We start from the raw sequence: 25,521 nt of genomic DNA on the forward strand, positions 1-25,521 counted from the left end.
GGGCATTGGGGCTGCTTCTACTTCTTGCTTATTATGAATAATGATATTATGAGCATTCAGGCACAAGAACAGTTTCTCCAATACACTACCGCTTATTTAGGACTGAGTAGCCAATCCCCCTGCAAAGAAGTTGGGAAAAATCAAGATGTGTTTCTTTAAAACATGTTTAATGCCATTCATTGTCATCGTTAGCTGCTATTGAGTCAGTTTCAGCTCAGTGACCCTCCGCACCACACAAGAAAACACCGCCTGGTCTTGCGTCACTCTCACCACTGCTGCTGGACGTGAGCCCATTTTTAAAAATCATTTTATTAGGGGCTCATACAACTCTTATCACAATCCATACATACATCAATTGTGTAAAGCACATATGTACATTCATTGCTCTCATCATTCTTAAAATATTTGCTCTCCACTTAAGCCCTTGGCATCAGGTCCTCATTTTTCCCCTTTCTCCTCCTTCCCTCCTCCCCCCTCCCTCATGAGCCCTTTATAAATTATAATTTTGTCATATCTTGCCCTGTCCAATGTCTCCCTTAATCCTCTTTTCTGCTGTCCGTCCCCCAGGGAGGAGGTCATATGTAGAACCTTGTAATCCGTTCCCTCTTTCCAACCCACTCTCCCTCTCCTTCCCAGTATCGCCACTCACACCACTGGTCCTGAAGGGATCATCGGCCCTGGATTCCCTGTGTTTCCAGTTCCTGTCTGTACCAGTGTACATCCTCTGGTCTAGCCAGACTTGCCAGTTAGAATTTGGATCATGATAGTGGGGATGGGGGGATAGGAAGCATTTAGGAACTAGAAGAAAGTTGTATGTTTCATCGTTGCTGCATCACACCTTGACTGGCTCATCTCCTCCCCTAGACCGCTCTGCAAGGGGATCTCCAGTGGCTGACAAATGGGCTTTGGGTCTCCACTCTGCAACCTCTCCCCCCCACACACATTCACTATGGTAAGATTATTTTTGTTCTGATGATGCCTTATACCTGATCCCTTCGACACCTTGACGCTGTATATTTTGATAGCTGAGCACCATCAGCTTTCTTCGCCACATTTGCTTATGCACCCGTTTGTCTTTAGCAATTGTATCATGGAGGTGAGGACACAATGATATGATTTTTTTGTTCTTTAATGCCTGACAACTGATCCCTTTGGCACCTTGTGAGCACATAGACTGGTGTGCTTCTTCCATGTGGGCTTTGTTGCTTCTGACCTTGATGGACGCTTGTTTACCTTCAAGTCTTTAAGACCCCAGATGCTCTGTCTTTTGATCGTCTGGTACCATCAGCTTTCTTCACCACATTTGCTTATTCACCCGTTTTGTCTTCAGTGGTTGTGTTAGGAAGGCGAGCATCATAGAATGCCAATTTAATAGAAGAAAGTATTCTTGCATTGAGGGAGTACTTGAATGGAGGCCCAATGTCCTTCTGCTACCCTAATATCAAACCAATAAATATATGCACATAGATTTATTTTCCCATCCTAATATATAAATATATTTACATATGTACATGTCTTTATCTAGACCTCTGCCTCCCAGCTCTTTCCTCTATTTCCTTTGACTTTCCTCCTGTCTCACTATCATGGTCAGTCCCCAGGCTTTCAGCAATTACTCTTGGTTACATTTCTCTTGATGGGGCCCTACCAGGCTTCCCACACCCACTTCACCACCAATTTGGATCACTTGTTGTTTCCTTGTTCCTGGGTTTGTTAACACCACTTCCTTTCCCCCCACCCCACCCTCTCCCATGTCCCCCAGAACTGTCGGTTCTGTTGTTTTCTCCTCCAGATTGTTCGTCCAGTCTATCTTACTTAGACAGACCTGCTGAGATAATAGCATACACAAAAACAAGACAGCGAAACCAAGCAACAATATACAATAAAACAACAACAAACCAATGACAAAAAAACAAGACACAAGACACAACAAAAAAGAAAAGCTTGTAGTTAGTTCAAGGATTGTTTGTTGGCCTTTATTTAGGAGTGTTTTCCAGTCCAGTCTGTTGGGGCACCATGCCCTGGCCCGAAAGTCCACCTTCAGCATTCCCTGGGGACCTCGCCTCTCCATTCCCTTGCTGCTTTGTTGCACCCCTTTAGTGTTTTGCCTTGGTGTGGCAGGATCTTATCAGGTGCAATTCCAACACTGTGTCTCTGGTGTTGTCTCCTCTGGGGCTATGGGTCAGTGAGGGGCGTCTTGTCTCATAGTGGGACCAGCCATGTGGTCCTATCTGTGGACTGGCTGCTCTAATTGGGAACATCGTCTTCATGGCCTGGTGGGCCAGGATGTGTTCCACTCTCTCCTCCTCCCCCTTCATCTGCTCCCGTGTGCTCTGATCATATATGTCCCTCTCCCAGAGCTGAAAATTCAATGCCGTCCTTTGAAAGAAATTCTTCTGGGGGGAGGGGCAGGTGTCCACTTAGTAGTTTGGATTGGGGCCGGCCCCCCCAGGCCTTTCCACTGGTTCCGTACTCCATGCTGGCATGTTGCGTTCACATCTTGGAGCACTGGGTTGAAGTCTGGTCCCTCTTTCCCTGAGGAGATATAAGCAATAGCCTCCCCTTGGGTGAGATAGTGCCCTGTGCACCCCCTACACACTTCTTTTTTATTATTATTACTTTTTCCTTTCTCCACCTCCTTTTTAGTTGTCTACCATGTGTATCCCCATATTTGGTCTGGTCTCTGCCATACTTGAGCCCATTGTTGTAGCTGCCGTGTCCATCCATCTCGTTGAAGAACTTCCTCTTTTTTGCTGACTCTCTGTTTTACCAAGCAGGACGCCTTTTTCCAGGGACTGGTCCCTCCTGACAACATAGCCAGTGTGAGACTTTGAGATCCTATTTCTCATACATTAGGATGGTGATGGTTCTAAAAATAAAAACAACCGACAGCAGCAGGTATTGGCAAAGCTGTGGTGACACTGGCAACTTCAGCCAGTACAGATGGGATTGTAAGATGGTACAGCCTCCGTGGAAAACAGTGTGGTAGTTCCCCGAAAACTCAAACATGGAACAACCATACGATCCAGCAATTTTGCTCCCAGGTATCTGACTAGAAGAATTGAAAGGCAGGAATTCAAACATAAGAAGTGTACACCAAATGTTCATTGCAACATTGCTTACAATAGCCAAAAGGTAGGAACAACACCAATGTCCATCAGCAGATGAATAGATAGACAAAACAGGGCATATACGCCTACAAAAGGAACCCTGATGACGGAGGAGGTTACACATCAGGCTGTTAGCCGCAAGGTCAGCAGTTCAAGACTACCAGACACTCTGTGGGAGAAAGATGCGCTTCCCCCCCCCCCCATAGAGATTTTCAGCCTTGGAAACCCACAGAGACAGTTCTACCCTGTCGTTGTCAGGTCCCTGTGTGTCAGAATCTACTCAACGACTGTGAATTTTGATTCTTAAAAAAAAAAACATAGACATGCAATAGAATATTATTCAGCCACGAAAAGAAATGAAGTCCTGATCATGCTACTGATCATGGTAAACTTTGAAATATGATGCTGAGTGAAATATGTCGGAGACAACAGGACAAATACAGTCTGAACCCACTTCTATAAAATATACGGAACAGGCGAATGCACAGCAGCTAGAGTTTGTCCGTGGCTGCCAGGATGAGAGGTGACGTGGTAGTTATCCCTTAAGGGGTGCTGAGTTTTGTTAGGATGCGGCAAACCTTTGAAAATAGTGATGATTGCACCCATGGGGAATGTAATTGATGTCACTGAATTGTACGTGTAAAAAATGGTTTGAATGGCAAATGTGTTGCTGAACATATTTCACCATAGCTTTTTTTAAAGTGTATTTGAGAGGTGCCACTGGTAAATTGTGCTCCTGGCCTCCTTGGACAGCTCCCAGGGGCCAGTTGCCCCTTCTGGGGTTATGCTAGAGAGCCATGCATTCTATGGGCTCTTGTCCTCTGCTTCCTGAAAGCAGGCCCTCTGAGAGGATGTGACAGGCCGAGAATTCACACTGCCTTAGTGGTTAGCAGTGCGCTCCTCTGGACCTCCTGGGAGTCCCACGCCTTAGAAAAGTCAACTACCAGCTGGGTAGCCCCAGACTCCCAGGCAGGTTCCCATTATACATTCTCCAAGCTGCCTGACATCCTCTCACAGAGCTAGCCTCGATCTTGTTGGCCTTTTGCTCGGGTCCAGCGCTTTGGATTTCTGAAACTGCTCCTTCACTTGACGTGCTGACGGGAGACAGCTGGTTCTGATCGAGGCGCGCCTTCCCTCCTTTTGCAGAAGCAATGGCATCTGAATTTCATTCTGAACTGAAGAGGAAGGTCCTAGTCAACTTCTGGGGACAGAATTGTATTGTCTTAATTAATGTTCTCTATTTTTCCTCTCTAGGTTCTAATATTGCAATGATTACACAGAACTCACAGACAAAATTCATGATTAAAGGGTTTTATTAAGAAACTTGACGGATTACAATGCCAATGAGAAATCCTCAGAGTGTTGTTTATTGGGACATGTTCAAAGTTCTTTTGGGTCTGTTCAAAAGTGCCCAAAGGGACGTGCCGCTTCAGTCAGTCTCAATCTGAAGGCATTTGGCTCAAGCCCTATGGATCGGCAAGCCTAGCTCCCTGGATTAAGCACCCAGAGACACGCCACTCCAGTACGCCGCAGCCCGAAGGCACTCAGCTCCACATCAGTGGGTCAGCAAGCCCCCCTCTTTCCCAATTGGGTATCCAGAGGCACCCCACTCCACAAGCACAAAAGTGCTCAGCTTTACTTGCTCCGTGGGTTGGGAAGTCCACCACTCTGGTCCATGCTCTGACTCCTGGTTCTGCTGTTCCTCTGGTGCCATCGCTGTCTTCTGGACCCAGGAGGTTCACTGGGTAGGGACCTCAGGCCCAGAGGACTCACTCCACTCCTCACTCTCGCTGGTATTGAGATTCCCCCTCCTGCTTCTCAGAAGGCTCATTGCATACACAGCAAGCTGGCATTCCAGGGAGTCCTGTGCACAGTGACTCAAGGGGAAATCCTACCATTATCTTCCCCCACCTTCGTACCAGAGCCATACAGGAAAAGGTCTTTTGGTGGGAAGTAGAGTCTGGAAGAGCCCCATTCCATAATTCATTGCTCCTGCAGGAATGAAATCAAAGTCTCGAATTACAACTATTTGGATGATTCCTATTTCCATAGAAATGGACATAATAGTGATCATGTATCGAACACTTATTATATGTCAGGCACTATGTTAATAAGTTATTGTTTTATGACTTTCAGTGCTTGCATTCTTGTCAGTGCTTATGATATCTGAACTCACTGCCATGAGTTGATTCTGAGTCACAGCGGCCTTATCGGTCACGGTAGAGCCACGCATGTGGGTTTCCAAAGTAGTAACTTTTTTCAGAAGTAGAAAACCTGTCTTCCTCCTGAGTAGTAGCTAGTAGTTTCGAACTACCGATCTTGTAGTTGGCAGACCGAGTCAGAGCCGCCGCTGCCACCACCCCGCCCTGGGACCCTTTATAATATCTCCTACCTGAAAATCAGATATTATCACCCTCATTCACAGATGATGAACTTGGAACTTAGAGTGGTTAAACCCAAGGCCCTGGAAATACAAAGGGGCAGATGAAGATTTGAACCCAACTGTGCCCATCCCCAAGGCCTGGCCCTTAATGATTGTGCTATCCAACCTCCTCATCCATCTGAGCTACTGAGAAAGGCAGGAGTCGTGTTGGCTTTCTAAGGGAGTGATTCCCAACCTGTGTGCAGAAATAATGGCCCTTGAGGCTCATCAGGGTCCAGTGGATGTGGACGAGTTGAACCCCCCCACGAGCTTGGCTGCCTTGGGCCATGGGTTCCCTGAGCATGCCACACCAAGATCAGGATTTGCGATATGTGCCATGGTTTGAAAAAGATTGAACATCACTGCTTCACAAGAAGAGAGTGGCCCTTGGACTCGGAGTTCGGTAGAAGTGGGTCCTAGGATGGGGCTCCCATGCAGTCTGGGGCGATCCGACTAGAGACTCTGTGAAAGCATGCATCATGTCTGCTTGGCTCCGATTTATATTCACATGCACCTGAAAAGACTTGGCATAGGATGACTACACACACAAACAATACTTGTGGAAGAAGCATTTTAATTCATTTGTTTTCCTGGGCTTTTCATTTGCTGTGTGACCCACACTAGTCACATGCCCAAACCTTCTCTAGATGGCTGCGATTGTCTCTAGACCAGGGGACTGTGTCGTCTCGGAGGGTTTTTCCAGCACTTTCAACAACAACTAGGCTCACTGCTGATGGGTCCATTGTGATCCCTGTAGGACTGAGTAGACTGCAAACCTTTATGGGAGCAGAAAGCCTCCTCTTTCTCCCTCGGAGCACCTGGTGGGTTCAAACTGCTAACCGTCCAATTAGCAGCCCAACGCGTAACCCATTACACCATCGGGGCTCCTTTCCATGCCTGGCATCCACTAAACAGAGTGGGAAAAGGGCCATGCTAGGTGTATTTGAAGACTATCTGACCTGCTCAGCCATCTGGAATGAGTCAGGCAAGCTAGAATACCTTGGCGTGGATATAGGGAATAAGGCATCTCATCCTTGAAAGATCAGCTCAGAACTGCTCAAGGTTGGAAGGGGAAGGTGTTTCAAGACAAGCCTGTGATGAGAAATTCCAAAACAAAAGCAGCCTTGGTTTCCTTGGTCTCCTCCTCCTTAACATGGACCACAGTGGAAACTTCATTTCAATGAGGCTTTGATGAGTCAGATTCCTATGGGCAGAAATGGATTGTCTTTGGCCTTTGGAAATGAAGGCAGAAAGTAGATTCTGATTCCAGTCATGATTCCAGACCAATAGTCCTCCCCCACCTCTCTTCTCAGGAAGGCACATACAAACTTATTGGCTTCGTGAACCAACTGGCAGTTCACTTCAGCCAAGTCGGGAACCTGATTCCTAAAGACTCAGATGAAGGACGGCGGCAGCACTACCGTGAAGAGTTAGTAGCAGGTAGGATTGCAGGCTGACTGAAGCTGCTGCCCCGAGCCCAGTCCCCAGTTCACTCTAAGGAGTAGGTCCCTAAGCCAGAACTCGGAAGAACCTCTGCTTACATAAGGTCCAATATGCAGGTGGCCCCAAATTGCTGTCGGAATTAACCTAGCCTTTCTGATTCATCATGAAGGTTCTTGTCTTAGGGGTGGGGGTGGGGGGTGGAGCCAGGGGCATGGAGGGTCTGAAAGGCAGAAACCAAGAAGCCCACCTTACCAAGGCTTGGGAGAATGGGCTTTGACTGGAGATTCATCAGCTTCATTTTATCAAGGTTCTCAAGAGTCGGCCAAGGTGGTGCATTCAGAAACAGAAGTGCCTGAAGAAGACGAAGAGCCCAAGGAAGGAGATGCAGAAGACATGCCTGCAGCTGAGGTGCAGTATCACATTGCCCTACATCCCTTCCCTTCCAGCTTAAGTGATGGATTCAGGAGTGACTCGGGGAAAAGTTAGAAGTTCGAAGTTGCAGGTGGCAATGTGCAGACGGCAATGAGCCTCTCCTGCCTCACTCCTACCCTGGGGGATAGGATGCCCTCATGTCCCAGTTCTTACCATTGAGTTCTGGTCCTCTGAATCTTCCCCCGCCTCCTCCCATAGGCAGCAGACAAAGTGACTGAAGAAGAGTTCATGACTCCAATGCAGCCCAAGGAGCAGAAGCTCACCAACCAGTTCAACTTCAGCGAGAGAGCCTCCCAGACCTTCACCAACCGGCTGCGGGTAGAGCAGCCCCTGCCCCAGCCCCTTAACCTTGCCTCTGCCCAGTACATGCCCCGGAGCAAGCAGACCTGAGCCCTCTGCCAGGCCAGGGTGATAGGACAGCGGCCACAGTTCTCTCTCTGGGGAGAGTTGGGAACACGTCTTCAGGGCTCCATCCAGAGAGTTCAGAGGGAGCCATAAGGACACCCCAAAACTCCACAGAGAGGTTGAAACCTGAAACATGATTCCAGGAGGAGGTGTGACTCAGGACTCAGGTGGAGGGGAAGGGGAGGCCACACTGTGCTGGGGAAGGGAACTGGGAGCCAGTTGGACTGGGGTCGAAGGTGTCTGTGAGACAGTAGGTAGAGAAGGCTAGAAAAGCTCTCATGCTCCCAAACACAGAGGATCCCGGGTGCCAGGCCAAGGAGCCTCACAGGGTTTCAGGTGGGAGGCTCACTTGCATCACGGAAATGTATGTGTGGTGGCGGGGGAGGACCACGGTCTACCAGATGAGCATCTCCTCATCACCCAGTGACTCCTGCGCTGCTCTTTGGTGATCTGGTGACACAGCACGGGGAAGGGCATGCTTCTCCAGTGGAGCCAGAGAGCACGGTTGTAGGAAGAAGGCTCCCAAGGGAAGGGGGACCTCAGAGGGATGGCAGTGGGCTGATCTCTGTGCTCTGTGTCTGCAGGCTGCCCTCAGCCCGCCTTCCTGCAGCTCAGCCAGAGCTCCACTGCACGTTCAGCTTTGTTGACACTGGCACCGTCCGGCCTCACTATCTCTACTTTCTAGCCTAGGCTTCTTCAGAAGAATGCCGGGATAGGGGCGGAAACGTCAGCTTGGTGCATGTGGGCCTTCTGCCCAGGCTCCTCTTTCCTTCTGCTGTGTCCCATCCTGCTCTCTTAGCTCGAACCACTGTGTCTCTCCCAAGGGTTAAGTGAAGAGAAGTGAAGAGTTGCCTGTGGGCTTTCTCTTGTCCTTGTTATCTAGGACCGAGAGTGTCAGATGGAGCCTCCTCCCAGGACCAACTTTTCGGCCACAGCCAATCAGGTAGGACCCTGGACCAGCCTGAAACCCATCACTGCTTCCCACCTCCCGGGATCCTTGTTTCATTCTGTAGCAAGAGAGGCTGGCCTGGTCATGGGTTCCTCTGGCTGTCTGCCCGCCACCTGCATCCATTTCCCTGCTCATGGCCCTGAGCATCCAGGCACAGACGCCACGCACATGAGTCACCACAACTCCATCCAGTGAGCTCTGGACCAGTCCTCAGCCTCCTGGCAAGATCGTGCAATCTAGAAGCAGGCTTGGCTTCTACAACTTTCCCTAAGACCAGGAGAGAATACTTGTCTACATGGTCTCTCCGAGTGGCTGACTTAGACCCTGCCCTTTCTGCAGCCTGCAGTAATACTGCCCTCCCAGTCCTCTTGGGTAGCCATGCTGTTTTGGCTAGATATGGTACCAGGAGACCTAAGCTCGGTCCACAACCCTGCTGCTCCTACTGTAAGATACTGAGCAAACTGTGCCGTCCATAAAACCTCAGTTTTCTGTTCAGTCAAGCAAGGATGACAGCAACCTTGGTTGTTGGGGGACTCTGAATTAAATGACAATTTCTGCAGCATTTGGTGGCTTGCAGTATTGGTCTGCAGGTGAATGAAATGACAGGTGTGTGTATCTGGCCTCCAGATGGCAGAGTGCCCAGCTCTGGGGAGTGCACAGTGTGCGCTGGGGGCATCTGCCCAGCCCCGGATCCTGGCTGCCTCTGCTACTGCCCCCGTGGGCTGCATTGGCATCAGATCCAGTTAACAGAGGTCCCCTTCCCTCTGGATGACTCCTCTGAGTCAGTATGTTGATCCCATCTCCATGGGCAGCGGGGTGGGGGGGAGGGAGTTGTTGGGTGTTCATTTATTTTATCTCCTAATTCAGAGTCTTATAAATCACCTATGAAATTGTGAGCTAGCCTGATCTTTGCCCATTTGTACTTCCTGGTGGGAGTTTTTGGTCACAATGATGCCAGTTTCCAGATGACAAGCCAGCCCTTGGGATAAGCCCAGCCCAGAAGTGCCCTGAGAGCTCCTTCATTCCTTCCTCAAGCTGATGGCTAGCAGAAAAGACAGACACTGGATACATAACTAGGAGGGAAGGGACCAAGCAGAGGACGCTCTGAAGGCAGTTGACAAGGTTTAACATAATCAATCCCCCAAGCCCAAAGGCTGAAGAGGAGCTGGTTGAGGGAAGCTTGTGCCTGGTGATGATGCTTCTCTTCTTGCCTTTGTCTAGTGGGAGATCTACGATGCCTACATAGAGGAGCTTGAGAAGCAAGAGAAGACCAAGGAGAAGGAGAAGACGAAGACCCCAGTGGCCAAAAAAATGGGGAAAATGACCATGGGGAAGCTGACATCTATGGAGTCCCAGGTTTGATGAAGGCTCCCATGGTTCTGTTACAGAGAATGCCTGAGTGGGTCCTTGAGCCCTGCTGGGCAGACACATGGATATCTGAGAGGAGCTCCCAGACCCTTAAAAGGGGGCTCATGTTGAGGTGTGGAGTTGATTCTCCTTCTTTGTGGGTAGCTGTGTAGAAAGTTGAGACTGTGTCTGGCCTTCCATACTTCCTCCTACTTTGATGTAGGCCTGGAGGCTAGCAAAGACTCATGACTGTTGGGCTAAGGGGCAATGGAAGGTAAGAACCTTTTTTAAAGGCAGCTTTAGGCTAGGTAATCTTCCCAGAGCCAGGTAACATGTGAAGATAAAGCACCACCTCCTGGGGGTGAAGGCTCATGAGGTTCAGCATGATGAGCTGCTCTTTGTCTCTCAGTTTTTTTCATTTGGTTTTGCCAATACGTTGGGTGAATCTGTAGCTCCAGAAGCCAGATCAGAGATGATCACCGGTACCAGCAATGCTAGGCCCAAGTATGTGCTGAACATGGGCTGGATTTACCATGAGGAGTCATGTTGAAGTCACCAAAGAATAGATACTGTAGAAGTCATGATTAGCATGGGTCTTGGTATTACCATGTAGTTACAGTGCAGGAAGATGTGAAGGGGTCCGGTGTCCCAGTGTGGAGGTCAGGGTGTTGTGGGAGCCATGAGGTAGGCAGGAAGGTGGATTCAGCACCGTGGAGAGCTCCCATGGCAGCTCTCTGGGAAATTGTCGCGTTCCACCCCATTACAAAAGCTAAATCAGTGCAAAATGGTGTTTCTTTGTCTAGAGTCTGCCCAAACCTGTTGCTGTCAAGAGACCCCATAGACAGAGAACTACCCCGTGGGGTCTCCACGGCTATAATCTAAACGGAGGGTGCCCTAAGATCCACCACTTTGGAAACTCCATTCTCCTGTGTCCAATATGTTCATGATGAGTCAGAGTCGACTAGATGGTAGTGAGTTTGATTTGGTTTCAGTTCACCTATCCAGAAGCAGACTGCTACCTCTTTCCTCCAGGAAGGAGCTGGCGGGTTCAAACCACTGGCCTTTTGATGATCTGCTGAGCATTTCTCTTGCCCACTTCCATATTGAGAAGTGCCCCACGTCTCAATTCCTTTTGCACTCAGGCCACGTTAGGGCAAGTTTGAGGGGCCTGTGCCTGGGTTTAATAGGAACTGCCCCAATTTCCTTTTACTCAAGCACAGGTCAAGTACCTTGAGATCGTGGCCCATGTTGGTGGCTTAAGTGCTGAGGGAAACTGTGGAATTCCTGCCCCTCCAGACCCTGGGCTCCTGGAACCATTCCATAGAAGCAGGGGTCTTCAGAAGGGGCAGTGGCCTGGGTCAGGATCCACATGAAGAGCCACTAGAGGTTTAGCTATAGGCTCTGTGCTGGAACATAGGTTACAGAGATCCCAAGACCCAAGAGAGGGGAAGAGAAGTCCCTGGGACTGAGCCATCCAACAGACACATGCCCAGCGAGTGCCTCTTCCAAAGGAAAGGCAGGGTTAGTGGGGCGCCCTAGTCCTGAGCCAGGCTGCTCCGGATTGGAGTGTGAGTGGCGGTAACCACCACCTTTGGGCAGGCCCAGCACCACAGCAGAGTGGTGCACCTTCCTCTGGGATCCAAGTCTGGTTCAGTTGCTACAGACTTTGGGATCCAAGTCTGGTTCGGTTGCTTCCAGTGTGGGGAAGGAGAGGACTCAAGGTAACTTCGTGCTGTGCCGCAGGAAGGTGTGCAGTGGCGAACCTCAGACCTCAGATGGCTCTCTTGTGACCAGGTACAGCTACAGACGTGAGCACAGCCTGTCTGCCCTGAAAGATTAGGACAGGAGTGAAGGAGAGGCTCAGGCCACATGTTCATTCTGCAACAGACAGGTGGCGGCTCCAGAAGCACTGAATCCAGAGCCACCCACTGTGCCCACTCTTCCTCGGTGCCCATCTGGAGCGCTGAGTTTCCCATGGGCAGTGGAGGGCTGGGGAGGGCCTGACTTCCTGGGGGGTTGTAGGAGGCACAAGCAGGGGCCCTGGAATCCGCAGACCTGGGTTTTCATCCTGGCTTTGCCACTTACTGGCTGGGTGATCTTGGGGAAATGTCGCAGTTTCTCTGAAACCTCCATTTCCGTATCCTTGTGATACTTACTTTGAAAGGTTGAAGTGAAAAGCTGATGGCATGTGCAGACCCCAATTAGCCACAGCTCTGACGGCAGCAGGTTTTGATTTGGGGCTATGTTGTTGCTATGAGCATGCCAGGTGGCTGGCGACCCTGGGCACATTACTAATTTGTGTCTTCGCAGTCCGGTGATCGAGCGGGGATGGGTTGCGGTCCCCAGCCCCAAGGGCTATGGTACAGAGTCAGTGTGCCACACTAACAATGTGGGGTGAACACAGTGTCCAGTCACGGGGGCGTCAGAGGAGAGATGAAGAGCAGTGTGGTCACTGCCACCGAGTCCTGTGGGACAGAGTAGAACTGCTCCTAGGCTGTAAAGCTCTACAGAAGTCGGAAGCCTCGTCTTTCTCCTATGGAGCGACTGGTCACTTTGAACTGCTGACCTTGTGATTTCCAGATCAGCTCATCACCCCCTGGTAGATGCCTGTGAAGTCACATCTGGGGAACCACCCTCTGAGGGAAGGGGATGTCAAATGGACTCCAAGTTAATGCCAGGAAGCCGGTCCATGGATTCCTAAAGCCATAGTCCTTAGAGTTCATCTGGTCCCCACTGCCCCCCCCCAACTCTCTGACCCACCCCTCCCCTCAGCAACTCCCAGGCAAGCTCAACTCCCCCACATTAGGCAGCATCTTCTGTGGCCACGTCTAGCATTATCCAGTCACTGCCATCTACCTCCCTAGAGAGGCAGGCACTGTCCTCAACCCCAGAGAATGCATGCTGGAGGCCAGTCTCTGGTAGGAGGCGGTGCCCCCTCCTCACCCCCTTCCCCGAGTTGGCACTCCCTGACGAGGGACTCCTGATGAGGGATGCAGGTCTGTGAGTCTCCGGCAGCCCTTCTCTTAGCCATTGCCCAGACCACAGGCCTGGTGCCTCTGCCCTGTCTGCAGGCTGCTAGCTTGCCTGGTCCACCTCTCCGAAAGCTCTTTGCTCCTCTGTTGACTTTCCAAGGGGCTCGCCTGCTGTACTTTATAAAAGTTCTCACAGTGCCGAGCTTAGTTTGGGGTTCAAATGAATCTTCTTTCCTCGATGTGGAAAGTCTTGCTCTCTCTTAGGTCTGGGGCAGTGGGCAGGGCTCTGGATTAGGAATTTCAGTTCTTGTTCCTCTGGGAACCAGCCTGTCTCTCTTCCCCTCTCTGAGCCTTTGTGTCTTCCTCAACTGTCAACTCACTAAAGAGGTTGGACCAGAGGTTGCACCAGAGGCCTTTCATGAGAGTCCATGCCTTCTCCTACCGGGAGCCCTGGTGGTGTCGTGGTTATGGGTCTGGCTGCCAACACAAAGTCAGCAGTTCAAAAGCACCGGCTGCTCCATGAGAACAAGAGGAGCCTTCTACTCCCACAGAGTTTCATCCTCTGAAACCCACAAGGGCAGTTCCACTCTGACTCAGAATTGATTTGACGGCAATGGGTCCTGAGCAAATCCTCTCTGTCTTGACCTGCTCTTGTTGGCTCCTGTTCCAGATACCCTCCCTGGGCTCTCCTTGATGGCCTGTCTTTCTTTCTCCTTCTCCCCAAAGAAGCCCAGGAGAACCTGAAGGAGACGATATCTAGAGCCAGTTACTGCAGTGCAGAGCTAAAACCCCCCACCCCACACATAGAGCCACTTGTGAAGGGGAAGGGGGAGAAGGACTCAGAAGGGGTGTGTGTGGTGAGCTGAAACACACTGCCGAACCAGTTGGGTCAGGGCTCACAACCTTTCCAGGCGCTGGCTGGTGAGGATCTCTGGCCTCTGTGTCCCCACAGAGTGATGACATCACCAAGGTGAGCCAAGCTGCTAAGATCGTGGAGCGGATGGTCAACCAGAACACGTATGATGATGTCGCTCAAGGTAAGACATGAAGGGCCAGGACGGTTCTTGAAAGCAACAACTCCCATAAACAAAAGAAATCAGTGTTTGAGCGTCCCAGGCCAAGTTCTGTGGGTGCAAGGGGAGGAGAAAGAATCCCGCCCACTTCAGGTGTGTGTGGTTGGGGAGACAAGGCTTATGCAAGTCAACCATGAACAACAGCATTTTGAAAAATGGATGGAGTGATGTGTTCTCACACTGGCTCCACCCACACCTACACTTGGCATGCAACATGCTCTTCCGGGCAGTGCTGGAGGCAGGCAGAGAGGATTGTGGGCGCCTGCTTGACACGCGAGGACAGTAGGGTCAGGGCCACCTGGCCAGTGGATTGCCATGAGAACCTAAATCTAAGTCTTGAGCTGCCTCATTCTGTGCTCTGTCCTCTCAGAAAGACACTCGGGGCAGCCTCCCGGGGGACAAGGCAAACAAGGGGTGTGTGGGAACAGTCAAGAAGGGTCGTGGAAGGGAGTTGGAGGCCCCGGGCCAGAGGATGAAGAGGCTGTGAATGGGAGGAAAGTGAGGGAGGCAGCCCTGCTCTATGACGTGGTGGTGGAACAGCCCTGGCCCATGGCATGGTGGTAGAAATGAACAGGAATGGGGACTCGGGGCACAGTGGCTCAGAGGATGGGCAGTGGTGAGTGTTCAGCCTGGAATTCCCCTGGGAATCTGAGCTTTCACCGAAGAAGGTTCAGAGACCCTGAAGCTTTCCAGGGAGGGGCGCAGCCCGAAGAGAGGAGGGTGTGAGTGGGCCGAATGCAGGGACAGAGACAGAGGGAGGTTCAGGTGGAGTGTGGGGCAGAGCAGAGCTCAGTACATAGGCACCCGGCCTGCCCCATCAGGGAGGAAGGAAAAGGAGTAGTGGGCGTGCCCTGCTCCCTCCCCCTGGGAAGGCTTGAGGTGCGTTCTATAGCACGATGTGGTCTGTCTGTATTATGTTATCTCGCTGGGACCAGAAAACTCACTGACTTACAGGGACCCTCTAGGGTGGGGTAGAACTGCCCTTGAAGGTTTCTGAAACTGTAACTCTTTGCTGGAGTAGAAAGCCTGGTCTTTCTCCTCCGGAGGAGCAGACTAGTGATTTCGATCTGCTGCCCTTCTGGCTAGCAACCCAACGCATAGCCACTACACCAATGGGGCAGGCACCATTATCACCTTCATTTTCCAGCTGATAAATAGACTGGGATGTTGCTGCCACGTGTCCAGAATCACAGCTAGTGTAAATGGTGGACTCAGGTCTTGACCACAGGCCCCTTGGATCAGCAACCTCAGCACTCTGGCAATGCAGCCTCAGAGCTGGAAGAGACGCCTCAAGTCGACACACTCAATAGGTCTCTACTGGTAATTAATTAGTGATGAGGTGAAGAAAGGGAGTGATTCAGAACGGCATACGTCCTGGGGGCCTGGGAAAGGCTGGTGGGCTTTAATAGAACCAGGGAAAGAATCCTTCCCAGGGCGTGAACAGTGCATTCCCAAGGGGTGTGCATTTCCCCCCAAGAGGCGGAGTGTTTATTTGGAGCCGCTACCTCCCCAGAGCTGGCAGCCCCTTGCTGCTGGCCGGTCTCCTGAGCCGACAGCTCAAGACTCTTCTTGGTGACTCGCTGCTCATTGCTCACCCAGGGGACATACAAACCAGGGCTGCCAGGACCCGCAGCCGAAAACAAGCCCCCTCGTTATCATTCAGGCTGGAAGGCGACCTTGAGTGCTTTTGAAAGCTGTCAAAGTACACAGCAGCTGCGAATGAATTTGTCACTCACACAGCTTGCCTCCCTGAAACCCAGCTCTGCAGCCAGCCCAGCAAAGGGCTGCAAAACCCGCCTCACAGCCGTGGAGAAATTGGCCTTGGTGAACTGTTCTCATTTATAAGAACACACAGTCGCATAAAAATGCACTGAACTTTGATTTTGTTTTAATTGCATACTCATTTTCCCTTTGGGGAAGTGTAACCATGAAGCAGACGTGAAAATTGGGAAGTGTTCCCAATTAATCTCCTCTCTGAAGGGAGGGCCTTTCCGACCCAGCGCAGGCTCAAGGATGTCTGTCTGATGTGGCCTTGGTTCACGCCGGCCTCTCTGACCACTCAAATCCTTCTTGTTCAGAGGTGTTTCTGAAGTTGAATGTCGTCCCCAACTTCAAGGTGTGGGGCATAGTAAGACCGGCTGGGGTTGGTGCCAAAGCATGCCATTGACCCCGTTAGATAAGAGGAGTCGTTTTCTAATGAGTCACCCTCGCTTGGAAAGAGGACCAAGGACCATTTTACTTCTGTTGGCTTATTGAATTGCATTCTTTGAACGTGCCCTGGGTGTCTGCTCTCTGGCTGGCCCTTTGAACATTCCCTGGGTGTCTGCTCTCTGACGGGACTTGGGCCACAAAGATGTGTATGACATGCTTCCTGCTCTCCCCACAGGGCCTGTCTGTGGGGGAGACAGGCAAAGGATGACTGGAGGCAACACGGTGTGACAGACATTTCAGGAGAGGGAGGCAGGGTTGGTACAGAGAGGGGAGAAATGAACACTGAGCAACTAGGAAGTACAGCCCTCACCCAGGGCAGCGTTTGACCTGGATCCGGAGTGAGAGGGAGTTTGATGGGAAGCTGGGTCATCTTAGACATGAAAGAGCAAGAAAAAACTCAGAGGCCTCAGACCATGTGACTATTTGACTCAGAGGGTCCTTGTGCAGAGGACTGGAGATGGCGTGGGATTCATGGCCAGGAGTCTTGGTTTGGCCCAGGACCCAAATGTTCTTCCTGGGATAACAGAAGCCAGTGAGAGGGTCTCTATGGGGTGGGAAGAGCACAGTGCTTCACATGATTCCCGAAGGTCCTGTTGTCCTTGGGGTGGGGTGGGGGTGGGGACAGCTCTGTCAGACAGGAGCTGGAGGAGAAGTGACACGGTAGGGAGATCTGGGAGGGGGGTATTGTTAGAATCCAGGTTAGGATTGGATGAGAAAGATGATCCTAAGGGAAAGGTGAGAGCTGATGGACAGAGATCAGTCAAGGCAGAGCTTGGGCCTAAGTGGCAGAGCGTGGGACCCAGACATGCATTTTAGGCCTGGTAGTGAGGAACAGTCTGCAGAGCCCATGGGGATCTAGGTGGCCTCACTGTGTGGAATTGCTGGGGAAGTTCCTGGGGGCTGGGATTGTACTCCAGGATGCAGCCGCATTGTTGTGACTTAGCTCCAACAACAACGAGGGCAGTAACAAGAGAAAACTCAGAGAGGCAGGTACTTATCTGCCAGGCAATTTTCTAAGCACTTTACATATATTGCCTCAATTAATTTTCACACTAATCTCTGAGGTCGATTTAAAATCAATCCCCCCGCCATTGATAGAGTCAATGCCGACTCATACGTAGTGACCCTATAGGGCAGGGCAGAACTGCCCCTGTGGGCAGCCCGGCTTTTCTCCTGCTGCGCAGCTGGTGATTTTGAACTGCTGACCTCGTGGCTAGCGCCGACAGCATAACCACCACACCAGCAGGGCGCTTACGGAGACACAAAGAGGTTCGCCGCCAGTGAGTGGCGGATCCGGGTTTGCCGTGAAGTGGCCGTCTCGGGGTTGACTCGGTGCGTGTCCATTTGCGTGTGTAAGATTTCAAGTACTATGAGGACTCCGCGGACGAATATCGAGACCAGGAGGGAACTCTGCTGCCGCTCTGGAAATTCCAAAACGACAAAGCCAAGCGCCTGGCCGTCACCGCCCTCTGCTGGTGAGTACGGGCACTGCCGCAGACCCCGCGCCCCGCGGCGCACTAGGAGGGCACTGAGCCACCTTGACCTGGCCCATGGCGGACAAGTGAAAGTGGGAAGACACCTGTCGGGGCGGTGGAGGGGTAGGGGGGGGTGGGAAGGACGTGCTCACTCCACAGGCCGATGGGTTGGTTCCGAACTTCTTTTGCAGGAATCCAAAGTACAGTGATCTGTTTGCAGTGGGACACGGCTCCTGTAAGTGACCCCGCTGTTGGTTCACTCGTTTCTCCACCCAACCAGCACACACCAAGGGCCCGGCTCGGCGGCGTGGAGGGCTTGGCCTGGAGGGAGAGACACAAAGATGACAGGGGCTCAGGGTCTGACCGAGAAAACAAAGACAGCCCCACAAGGAGTCCCGGGCAGAGCCTGAAACGCACTGAGCTGAGCCTTGAAGGGGGTACATGATTGAGAAAGAGGAGAATCGAGGAGCCTGCACGTGCCGCAGACCGGCTGTGAGAGAGGGGGCGGCAGTGGAGCTGTGGGGGAGTGGGGGCTGGCTAGCGGTTTGGTAAGCCTTTCCAAAGATACAGGGAAAGCCCCAGGGGAGTCCAAGAAGGGCAGGGACAGACGTGGTCAGGGCAGGGAGGGAGCGCAGGGCCGGAGCCAGAAGGACTGGTGCAGACATCCCCCAGGGGAAGCCAGGATGGAACCGTGGGCAGCAGTGGGGAAGGATGGACAAGTGACTTGCCTGTGGGTCTGAGGGAGTGTGGGTGCCTCTTTCTGCCTTCCCTCCCATCTAGGGCCCTTGGGACAGGCAGGGTGAGGGGAATGCTTGACTTCTCTGTTCTGGGGGGGTCTTTCCTGACCCGAAGGTCCCCGGGCCCTGCAGGCAGAGACCCAAGCAGTTCCCTTGCCTGCCCTGTCCTTCAGCCCGAGGGCAGCGGCTGCCTCAGCTGGCTTGGTTGTTCTCCTGTCCTGACGGGAGAGGGCCCCACACTTCACGGAGCCGCAGCATCCTGACTGGCTCAGCCACTGGGGCTTTGGCTGGGAGGACCTGCTTCTTCCAAGAGAAAACCCCAGGTCCAGTCTCTAAGCTGCTGCTTGGCTGGCAGGCAGACAAGCTCCTGGTCCCTGCCCCCCAGACGCCTGTCCACCCATTCTTTGACCAGGGTGGGGAATGAGGGCGGGGAGGAGGCGGGGGTGGGTGTTTGCTCTACTTCTCAGGGAGGAGGCCTTGGAGCTGCTCCCAGCCCTGTTGTCGGGGTGGCCTCTGGAGGAGTCCCTAAATGCCTGCTTTGTGCCCCCACTCCTGAGTGGGGGCTGCTGCCAAGGGAAAGTGCCCTCCCCCTCTGGCAGGGAGCTAGCACATTCCTCCCCCTTTGCTGCAGCGACTGGGCCTAAACAGGGCCTGGGGGAGGGGAAGGCCCTTGGAGCATTGGCTGTGGACCCCTGTGTGGTCACTCTCTGTCCAGACTTGGCCCAGGGCTGGGGTTGGAGTGAAGTGGAGGGCCGGGGGGGGGGGGGGGGATGGGGGGCGGGGGGAACGGGGGGTGGTGGAGAGGGAGCAGGTGGGAGGGGGGCCTCCTTAGTTCTGGCTCTGTCCTACTAGGCCCAGCACCAGCAATAGGCTTGGTGGGCAGGGCCTTGACCAGGCTGCTTGGCCAGGAGCAGGGACCTGGTGTACCCAGAGGCTTCCTTTGGGCAGGTACTTGCCCAGGGTCTCTTTGTCACACGTTGGCCTTTTTAGCCACATCTACATGCCTAGGTGGTGCCCATGTCTGCAGACCCTCTGGCTGGATGGTCCTGTTCAGTGGTACAGCCTGGGCCCAGAAGCCCCCAAGCCTTGGTATCTGCTTTGGTGACAGGGAGAGGCCAACACCGGCCAAGCTGCCAGGCCGGCACTGTTGTGAGGCCCACTTGATAGAAAGGGGCGATGAGTCCCTAGGAGCTGTCTGAACTGCCCCCTGTAGAGGCCTTCCATAGCTGACTTGCATGGCTAGTTCCCCTGGCTTCCCTGCAGCGTCTCAGGGGCCCAGGCAGAGAAGGGCGAGAGGAGAACCCCTCTACCTCTCCCCCCCACCCCCTCTGTGCTCTCAGAGCTCAGGCTCAAGGGCATGATGGTGTCTGCAGTTGCTGCTATGGAGTTGTAGGCCAGTTCTCAGGCGGGCATCTGTTCTCCAGAGCCTGGAATATCTTGGCACTGCTCTGCCGCAGTGGCCAGGGGGAGCTAGTCCTCAGGAAGAGCCCTACACTGGCTCCTGGGTTGCTTCTGGGCGTTCCATGTGCCTGAGCACCTCAGGGCCTCCAGAGCAGAGAAGAGGCAATGCTGAGGCAAGCTGGGAGCACCCTAGTCCTGCTGGGGTCGTGAGAGCTGCAGAGGGGCTCACCAGCACATGTCATACCAACCACGTCCACCTTCCACAGGCAGGGCAGGCCTCCCAAGGGCAACACAGTTCGGTTTGATTCTGGAGCGTTCAGCCTGGAACAAAATCCAAACTCACTTCCATTGAGTCAGTGATGACTCACAGCGACCCTAGAAGAGGGAGGAGAAATGCCCCTGTGGATTTCTGACCCTGTCACTCTTGATGGGAGTATAATGCCTCATCTTTCTCCCTGGAAACCGCTGACCTTGCAGTTAGCAGGTCACCACTATACCACCAGGGCTCCTGAGCTCAGTACAGACCTAATGAATCTCCTCTTGCCTGGGACGCCTAGATATTTGTGCCATGGCCCAGCCAAGCAAGACCTCCCCAGGAGTAGCATGTCCTCTAGGAGGCCCTAGGGACAATCTCCTCCTTTGGACCCAGGGCAGGATGACTGAGGTCCAGCCAGGAGGCTGGCAGGTGGGGAGCAATGAGCACTGAGGCTGCAGTGCTGACCTGCTCACCCTGCCCCATCTCCAGATGCCAGGGCCCAAGTGGTGGGGCTGCCAGCCTGCTCACTGATACCCCAAGAGCCAGGCTCCCAGCAGAGGAAGGCACTTTGGAGGCCAAGGGTACTAGTCCAGGGCAGAGACTTGGAACTGCTGGGATACAAGGTTGTCAGCCTGCTGTTCCAAAGGGGTCATCCCAGTCCAGAAACCAGTTCATAGCAGGGAAATGAGGGTTCCTCACATCTGCCAACCAGGGAAGGAGGACCAGTCCAGATACTCTGTGTGGCTGTGATTGGTTGACTCCCGCCCCCTTGGGGTTAGGACAGGCAGGTAGGATGCGTGTGCTGCCTCCTAGAAGGACAGGGGGAGCTTGCAGTCCCCAGCCCAGCCTCCCTCTGAGGGCAGCCCCCAGAGTCCCAGCCCTACCCCCTCCCCGGCACCACCCCCTCCTCCGCGCCCTCTCATTCTCCTCTAGGCCAGAAGCCACACTCTCAGGGATTTAAATCTTTCCTGATCATTTATTTGTCAGCTTCACTAATTAAGCAGTGTTAATTTCATTTACCGAAAATGAAAATTCATCCACCTCATTTCTCTCCTTTCATCCTCCACACACAAAATCCATCACTCGTCGGCTGCAGGCTGCGCCAAATTGACAGGACTAATTATGTTGCCGGGTCTCTTTGTAAATACAGCCCATAACGGCCACTGGGCTCGCCGGGTTGTAATGCAAGGGCATTCCCGGTGTTGGCTTAATTACTGGTTAGTTATTTAGGTTCACAAATGTTTGCCTCATTTTCCCTAAATCAAATTAAATGTCCCACTTGACATGTTCTGCCTGCGCGGCCTTGCTCTTCCTCCCCACCCACTTTCCGGGGGCCTAACAGAGCCGCACAGCCCAGCCCAACACCAGGGCCCTGGACCCTGCTGGGGGCTGGGCACCCTCTGGGAATGGATGCCCTCCCTTGGGCCCACCTTGGGCTAGTTTCCTGCCTTTGGGGATGGTTGAAAAATCCTGACACAAGAGGCATTTTTGTCTCTGGATGTCAGGTGGCAGGCCTGAGGTACGTGCAGTGGTTTTGTTATTGCCATTGGAAGAGTAGAGGGCTGTTGACTCTGGTCCCTCGACTTCCAAACCATCCCAGGAAAAATGACCATCAGAGGGGGCCTCTCCCTCTGCTTCCTAAAGGTGAGGCAAGGTCACCTTCCCGGAGTGAGTCCTCGGGGGCTGCCGTCACAGATTACCTTACACAGAGTTGCTGAAAACCTCACAGATATATTATCCTACAGCTCTGGGGAGCAGAAAGCCAGAATGGGTTTCATGGACTGACATCAAGGGGTCGGGTCGGCAGGGTGGCATTGCTCCCGAGGCTCCAGGGGCATCCACATCCTAATCTCTTCCAGCTTCCGCCGGCCACCCGCACCTTATGGCTTGTCACAGCCCTCTGGCCTCTGCTTCCCTGACTCCCCTTCCTCCCTCTTATACGGACCCTGTGGACAGAGTCCACCACCTGCCTCTCAGTGTCTGCGACCATGGTGGCTGCTCTTGGAAGAAGGAAGGCCAGAGTGCGCCTTAGAGACAAGGGTGGCGAGACTTTGTCTTTCATAAGTCGGACGTGTTGTCAGGAGAGACCAGTCTCTGGAGAAGGACATCCCACTTGGGAATGTAGAGGGGCGGCGGCAATGAGGAAGCCCTTAAGGAGATGGACGGGCACAGTGGCTGCTACACTGGGCTCAGGCACGGGAACTGTTGTGAGGGTGGAGCGGGACCGGGCAGTGTTCCCTGCTGCTGCAATTGGGTCACCATGAGTGGGCATAAACTCAATGGGACCAAGCTAAAGATTTAATTTCAGAAGCCTAGGGGCAGTTCTACTCTGTCCGTCTGGGTTGCTATGAGTCAGAATCGACTCCACGGCAGGAGTTTATGGTTGGATTGGGCTCACACAGATCATCTGGGACCTGAAGACTTTTCATGTAATCACATCTGCAGTCTCCTTTGCCTGGCTTTCATCTGATGTCTCCACTCCCCTCTGCCTGCCTTGTTCTCCCGGAAGCTCCAGCAGAAACCCAGGATTCTCTCAATGGCCAGAACTCCCCAAAGTGGCCCTACACAGCCAAAACTGTGACCTGCCAGGCCAGAGGTGCCAATCCTTCCACCTTGTTATGGTTCGAGTGCAGGACGCTGAGGTCTGTCGACAGGGGCATTAAGCCACTCCTTATGCCTGAGACCCCAGTGGCCTGAGAAGTCCTAAGTCAGGGTCTACGCAGGGTTCACTGAAGGAGAGTCAGGAAACGCCTCAGAGAGGACCCTCTGAGCAGGGTTGGCCTGCTGGGCCACACCAGACCATGCCCCCTCCACTCTCTGCTCACAGCCAGTCACCTGGGCTCATGGGAGGTGGCTCTCCACCACCTGGGACAACAGGCACTCACAGGAGAGCGGGTCCTGGTGGCCGGGTGCCCTGGAAGGTCACCTGGAGGAGTGGCCCTCAAAAAGGAGTGACTCCCCCAGACAGAGTGTGGGAGGGGAATCCACTACAGCTTAAGGAAGGAGCCTGGGCACAATCTCAGTGGATGCAGGGAGCTGAGACCAGGCCAGCAGATTGGATTGGGGGTGGGGGTGCAGGGGTGGGTCCCGGTAGTAGCTGAGTGCTTGCCGACTCACCAACCTAGATTATCTCTGAACCCAGCCTTGCCACTTACTCTCTGGAAGAAGGGCAGCCTTAAGACAGAGGGAACAGTTTAGCAAAGGTTGTCAAACAGTTGTGGATGCCCTCAGTCATTTCTACCCACGGACTCTAGGTCCCAGGACTGGCACTTGGCTAGGGGCCCTGGAGCCCGGCCCTGCTGCTGTCAGGGGATAGAGGAAGCAGCTCTGGAGATGGGAGTGTAAGATGGGGAGGGGGTTTGCCTTTGCCAAAAGTCGGCTGCACCACAGGGCCCCAAGATGGGACACTGCTCCGGCACCCTCAATTTCTTCAACTCCAACTCTTCTGACCTTGGGGGAAGGGCTAGGAGGACTGGCTGGCTGGTGGCAAGAGAGGTGAACTTGAGGGCTGGGACTGTGTTCTTCTCAGTGACAGATGGGCACCAAACGTGCAGAGGATGAAAGGGGGGCACTCCCACGACACGGGGCAAAGCAGGGAAGAGGCTCTCTGCCAAGCGGTTCATTGTTGACCCCCGAGCTTGCCAAGAGCTATTGGTCTGGGACTCAGAGCTGGGCTGGACAGAGGAGGACAATGCCCACAAGTGGTTAACTAGGGGCTCAATATGGTCAAGTCCACTGTAGCATCAACTGACCTCTGTCCTGAACAGTGGGGGTTGATTGGGGTGAGAAGGGAGCATACGGGCATCATCTGGACATCAGCACCTGTCACAACCTGCCCGGCTGGTGTCTGATCTCTCCCGGGAGGCTACAACCCCATCCCAGGCCCAACGCACTCACAATTCCATGCTGAGCACCCCTGTGAGCCCAGGTCTGCGTGTCCTGTGCCCCAGGGAGCAGAGAATGACTGCCCACCTCTCAGATAAACCTCTCACCTCTGCTGACTCTTGGATCTAGATAGACCCTGCCTCATGGTTCTGTTCCCCAGGCAGGAAAGCCCAGCTCCCTGACAAGACATGGAGCAGGGCAGGGCGGTGGCCATGTGGGGGTGGGTGGGTGGTGGGGAGTGAGGCAGGGGCGGGGGCTGACTTCCCCCGCAGGGCCGTGGATTCTGCCACCAACCGGGCATCTCCTCCGAGGGCAGATGACTTCATGAAGCAGAGCCGGGGTATGCTGCTGGTTTACAGTCTGAAGAACCCCAGCTTCCCAGAGTACATCTTCAGCAGCGAGAGTGGCATCATGTGTCTTGACATGCATGTGGACCACCCCTACCTGGTGGTGGTGGGCTACTATGACGGCAATGTGGCCATTTACAACCTCAAGAAGCCCCACTCCCAGCCCTCCTTCCGCAGCTCCTCCAAGTCTGGCAAGCACACGGACCCTGTGTGGCAGGTCAGCCTCCAACTGGGATGGGACATGGGGGTGGAGGCCGAGGCGGGGGGTGGGGAGGATCTTTGAGGAGGAGAAGGATCCGGGACTTCCAGGCACCTGCCTTGACTCCCAGGAGCTGGAGTTAGACAGGACAGAGAAAGGCAGAAGGTGAGGGTCAGGAGGGAGCAGGGTCTCTGGTGGGAGCTGGGGGTCTGCTGTCCAGAGCTCCCCAGGGGGCCCCATCTTTCTGCAGAGTCTGCTGCCTATGGGGATGGTGATTCAGGAGCCGTTGTTGGTCATCCCCAGGGCCTGGTGGTCCCCGTGTGTTCTCAGCTCCCCACAGGACTTGGTTGGGCCTTCTGGGAGGCCCAAGCTTGATCTGGGGGAACTCTCAGACAGGAGTGGGTGCTGCTGGTCCTTTTCAGCTGGTCCCAGGCAGGTGGATGTAGTGGCCGGAGCTGGGAGGAGAGCTGAGCAGGTGAATGAGATGGCAGAGACACTGACGTCTAGTTCTTCTTAAAAGAATCATGTCAGAGGTATTGGTGGGAGACCAGAGGCCAGAGGGTCTGCTAGGAGAGACAGATAGGCTCCGCTCTATTAGCAGCAGGGAGCCATGGAAGGTTCTGGAGACAGAAAACTAAGGATGCTGGGCTCCTGTCCCATAGTCCAAGTTACTGCCCTAAGGATTGGATGGTGCCTGGGCAGCCCAGTGTGTCTGAGCCAGGGGGCAGGAGGAAGGGGCTGGGCATGTCCCCTCCAATCAGAGCAGAAAGAGAAGAGCCCAGTTTAACAGGCTCCACCCGCCCTAACCACCTGCTCCCCGGGCAGTAACCTGTTCTCCCCACCCCTCTCACTGTCCTGCT

General features: G+C 53.4%; 1 protein-coding gene across 1 annotated transcript in view; it reads left to right on the top strand.

Moving 5' to 3' along the window:
• The window catches only part of DNAI1 (dynein axonemal intermediate chain 1), a 72,547-nt gene that overhangs the window by 34,031 nt on the left and 12,995 nt on the right, over nucleotides 1-25,521 (top strand). The window contains exons 5-13 of the mRNA XM_075559491.1: nucleotides 6,843-6,969; nucleotides 7,280-7,380; nucleotides 7,603-7,722; nucleotides 8,693-8,752; nucleotides 9,980-10,114; nucleotides 14,030-14,114; nucleotides 17,719-17,836; nucleotides 18,028-18,071; nucleotides 24,432-24,679. Of these exons, the coding sequence (XP_075415606.1) occupies nucleotides 6,843-6,969; nucleotides 7,280-7,380; nucleotides 7,603-7,722; nucleotides 8,693-8,752; nucleotides 9,980-10,114; nucleotides 14,030-14,114; nucleotides 17,719-17,836; nucleotides 18,028-18,071; nucleotides 24,432-24,679 (1,038 nt within the window). The remainder of the gene's footprint in view (nucleotides 1-6,842; nucleotides 6,970-7,279; nucleotides 7,381-7,602; nucleotides 7,723-8,692; nucleotides 8,753-9,979; nucleotides 10,115-14,029; nucleotides 14,115-17,718; nucleotides 17,837-18,027; nucleotides 18,072-24,431; nucleotides 24,680-25,521) is intronic.

Source organism: Tenrec ecaudatus, chromosome 10, assembly GCF_050624435.1.
Source record: "Tenrec ecaudatus isolate mTenEca1 chromosome 10, mTenEca1.hap1, whole genome shotgun sequence".
Lineage (NCBI taxonomy): Eukaryota > Metazoa > Chordata > Mammalia > Afrosoricida > Tenrecidae > Tenrec > Tenrec ecaudatus.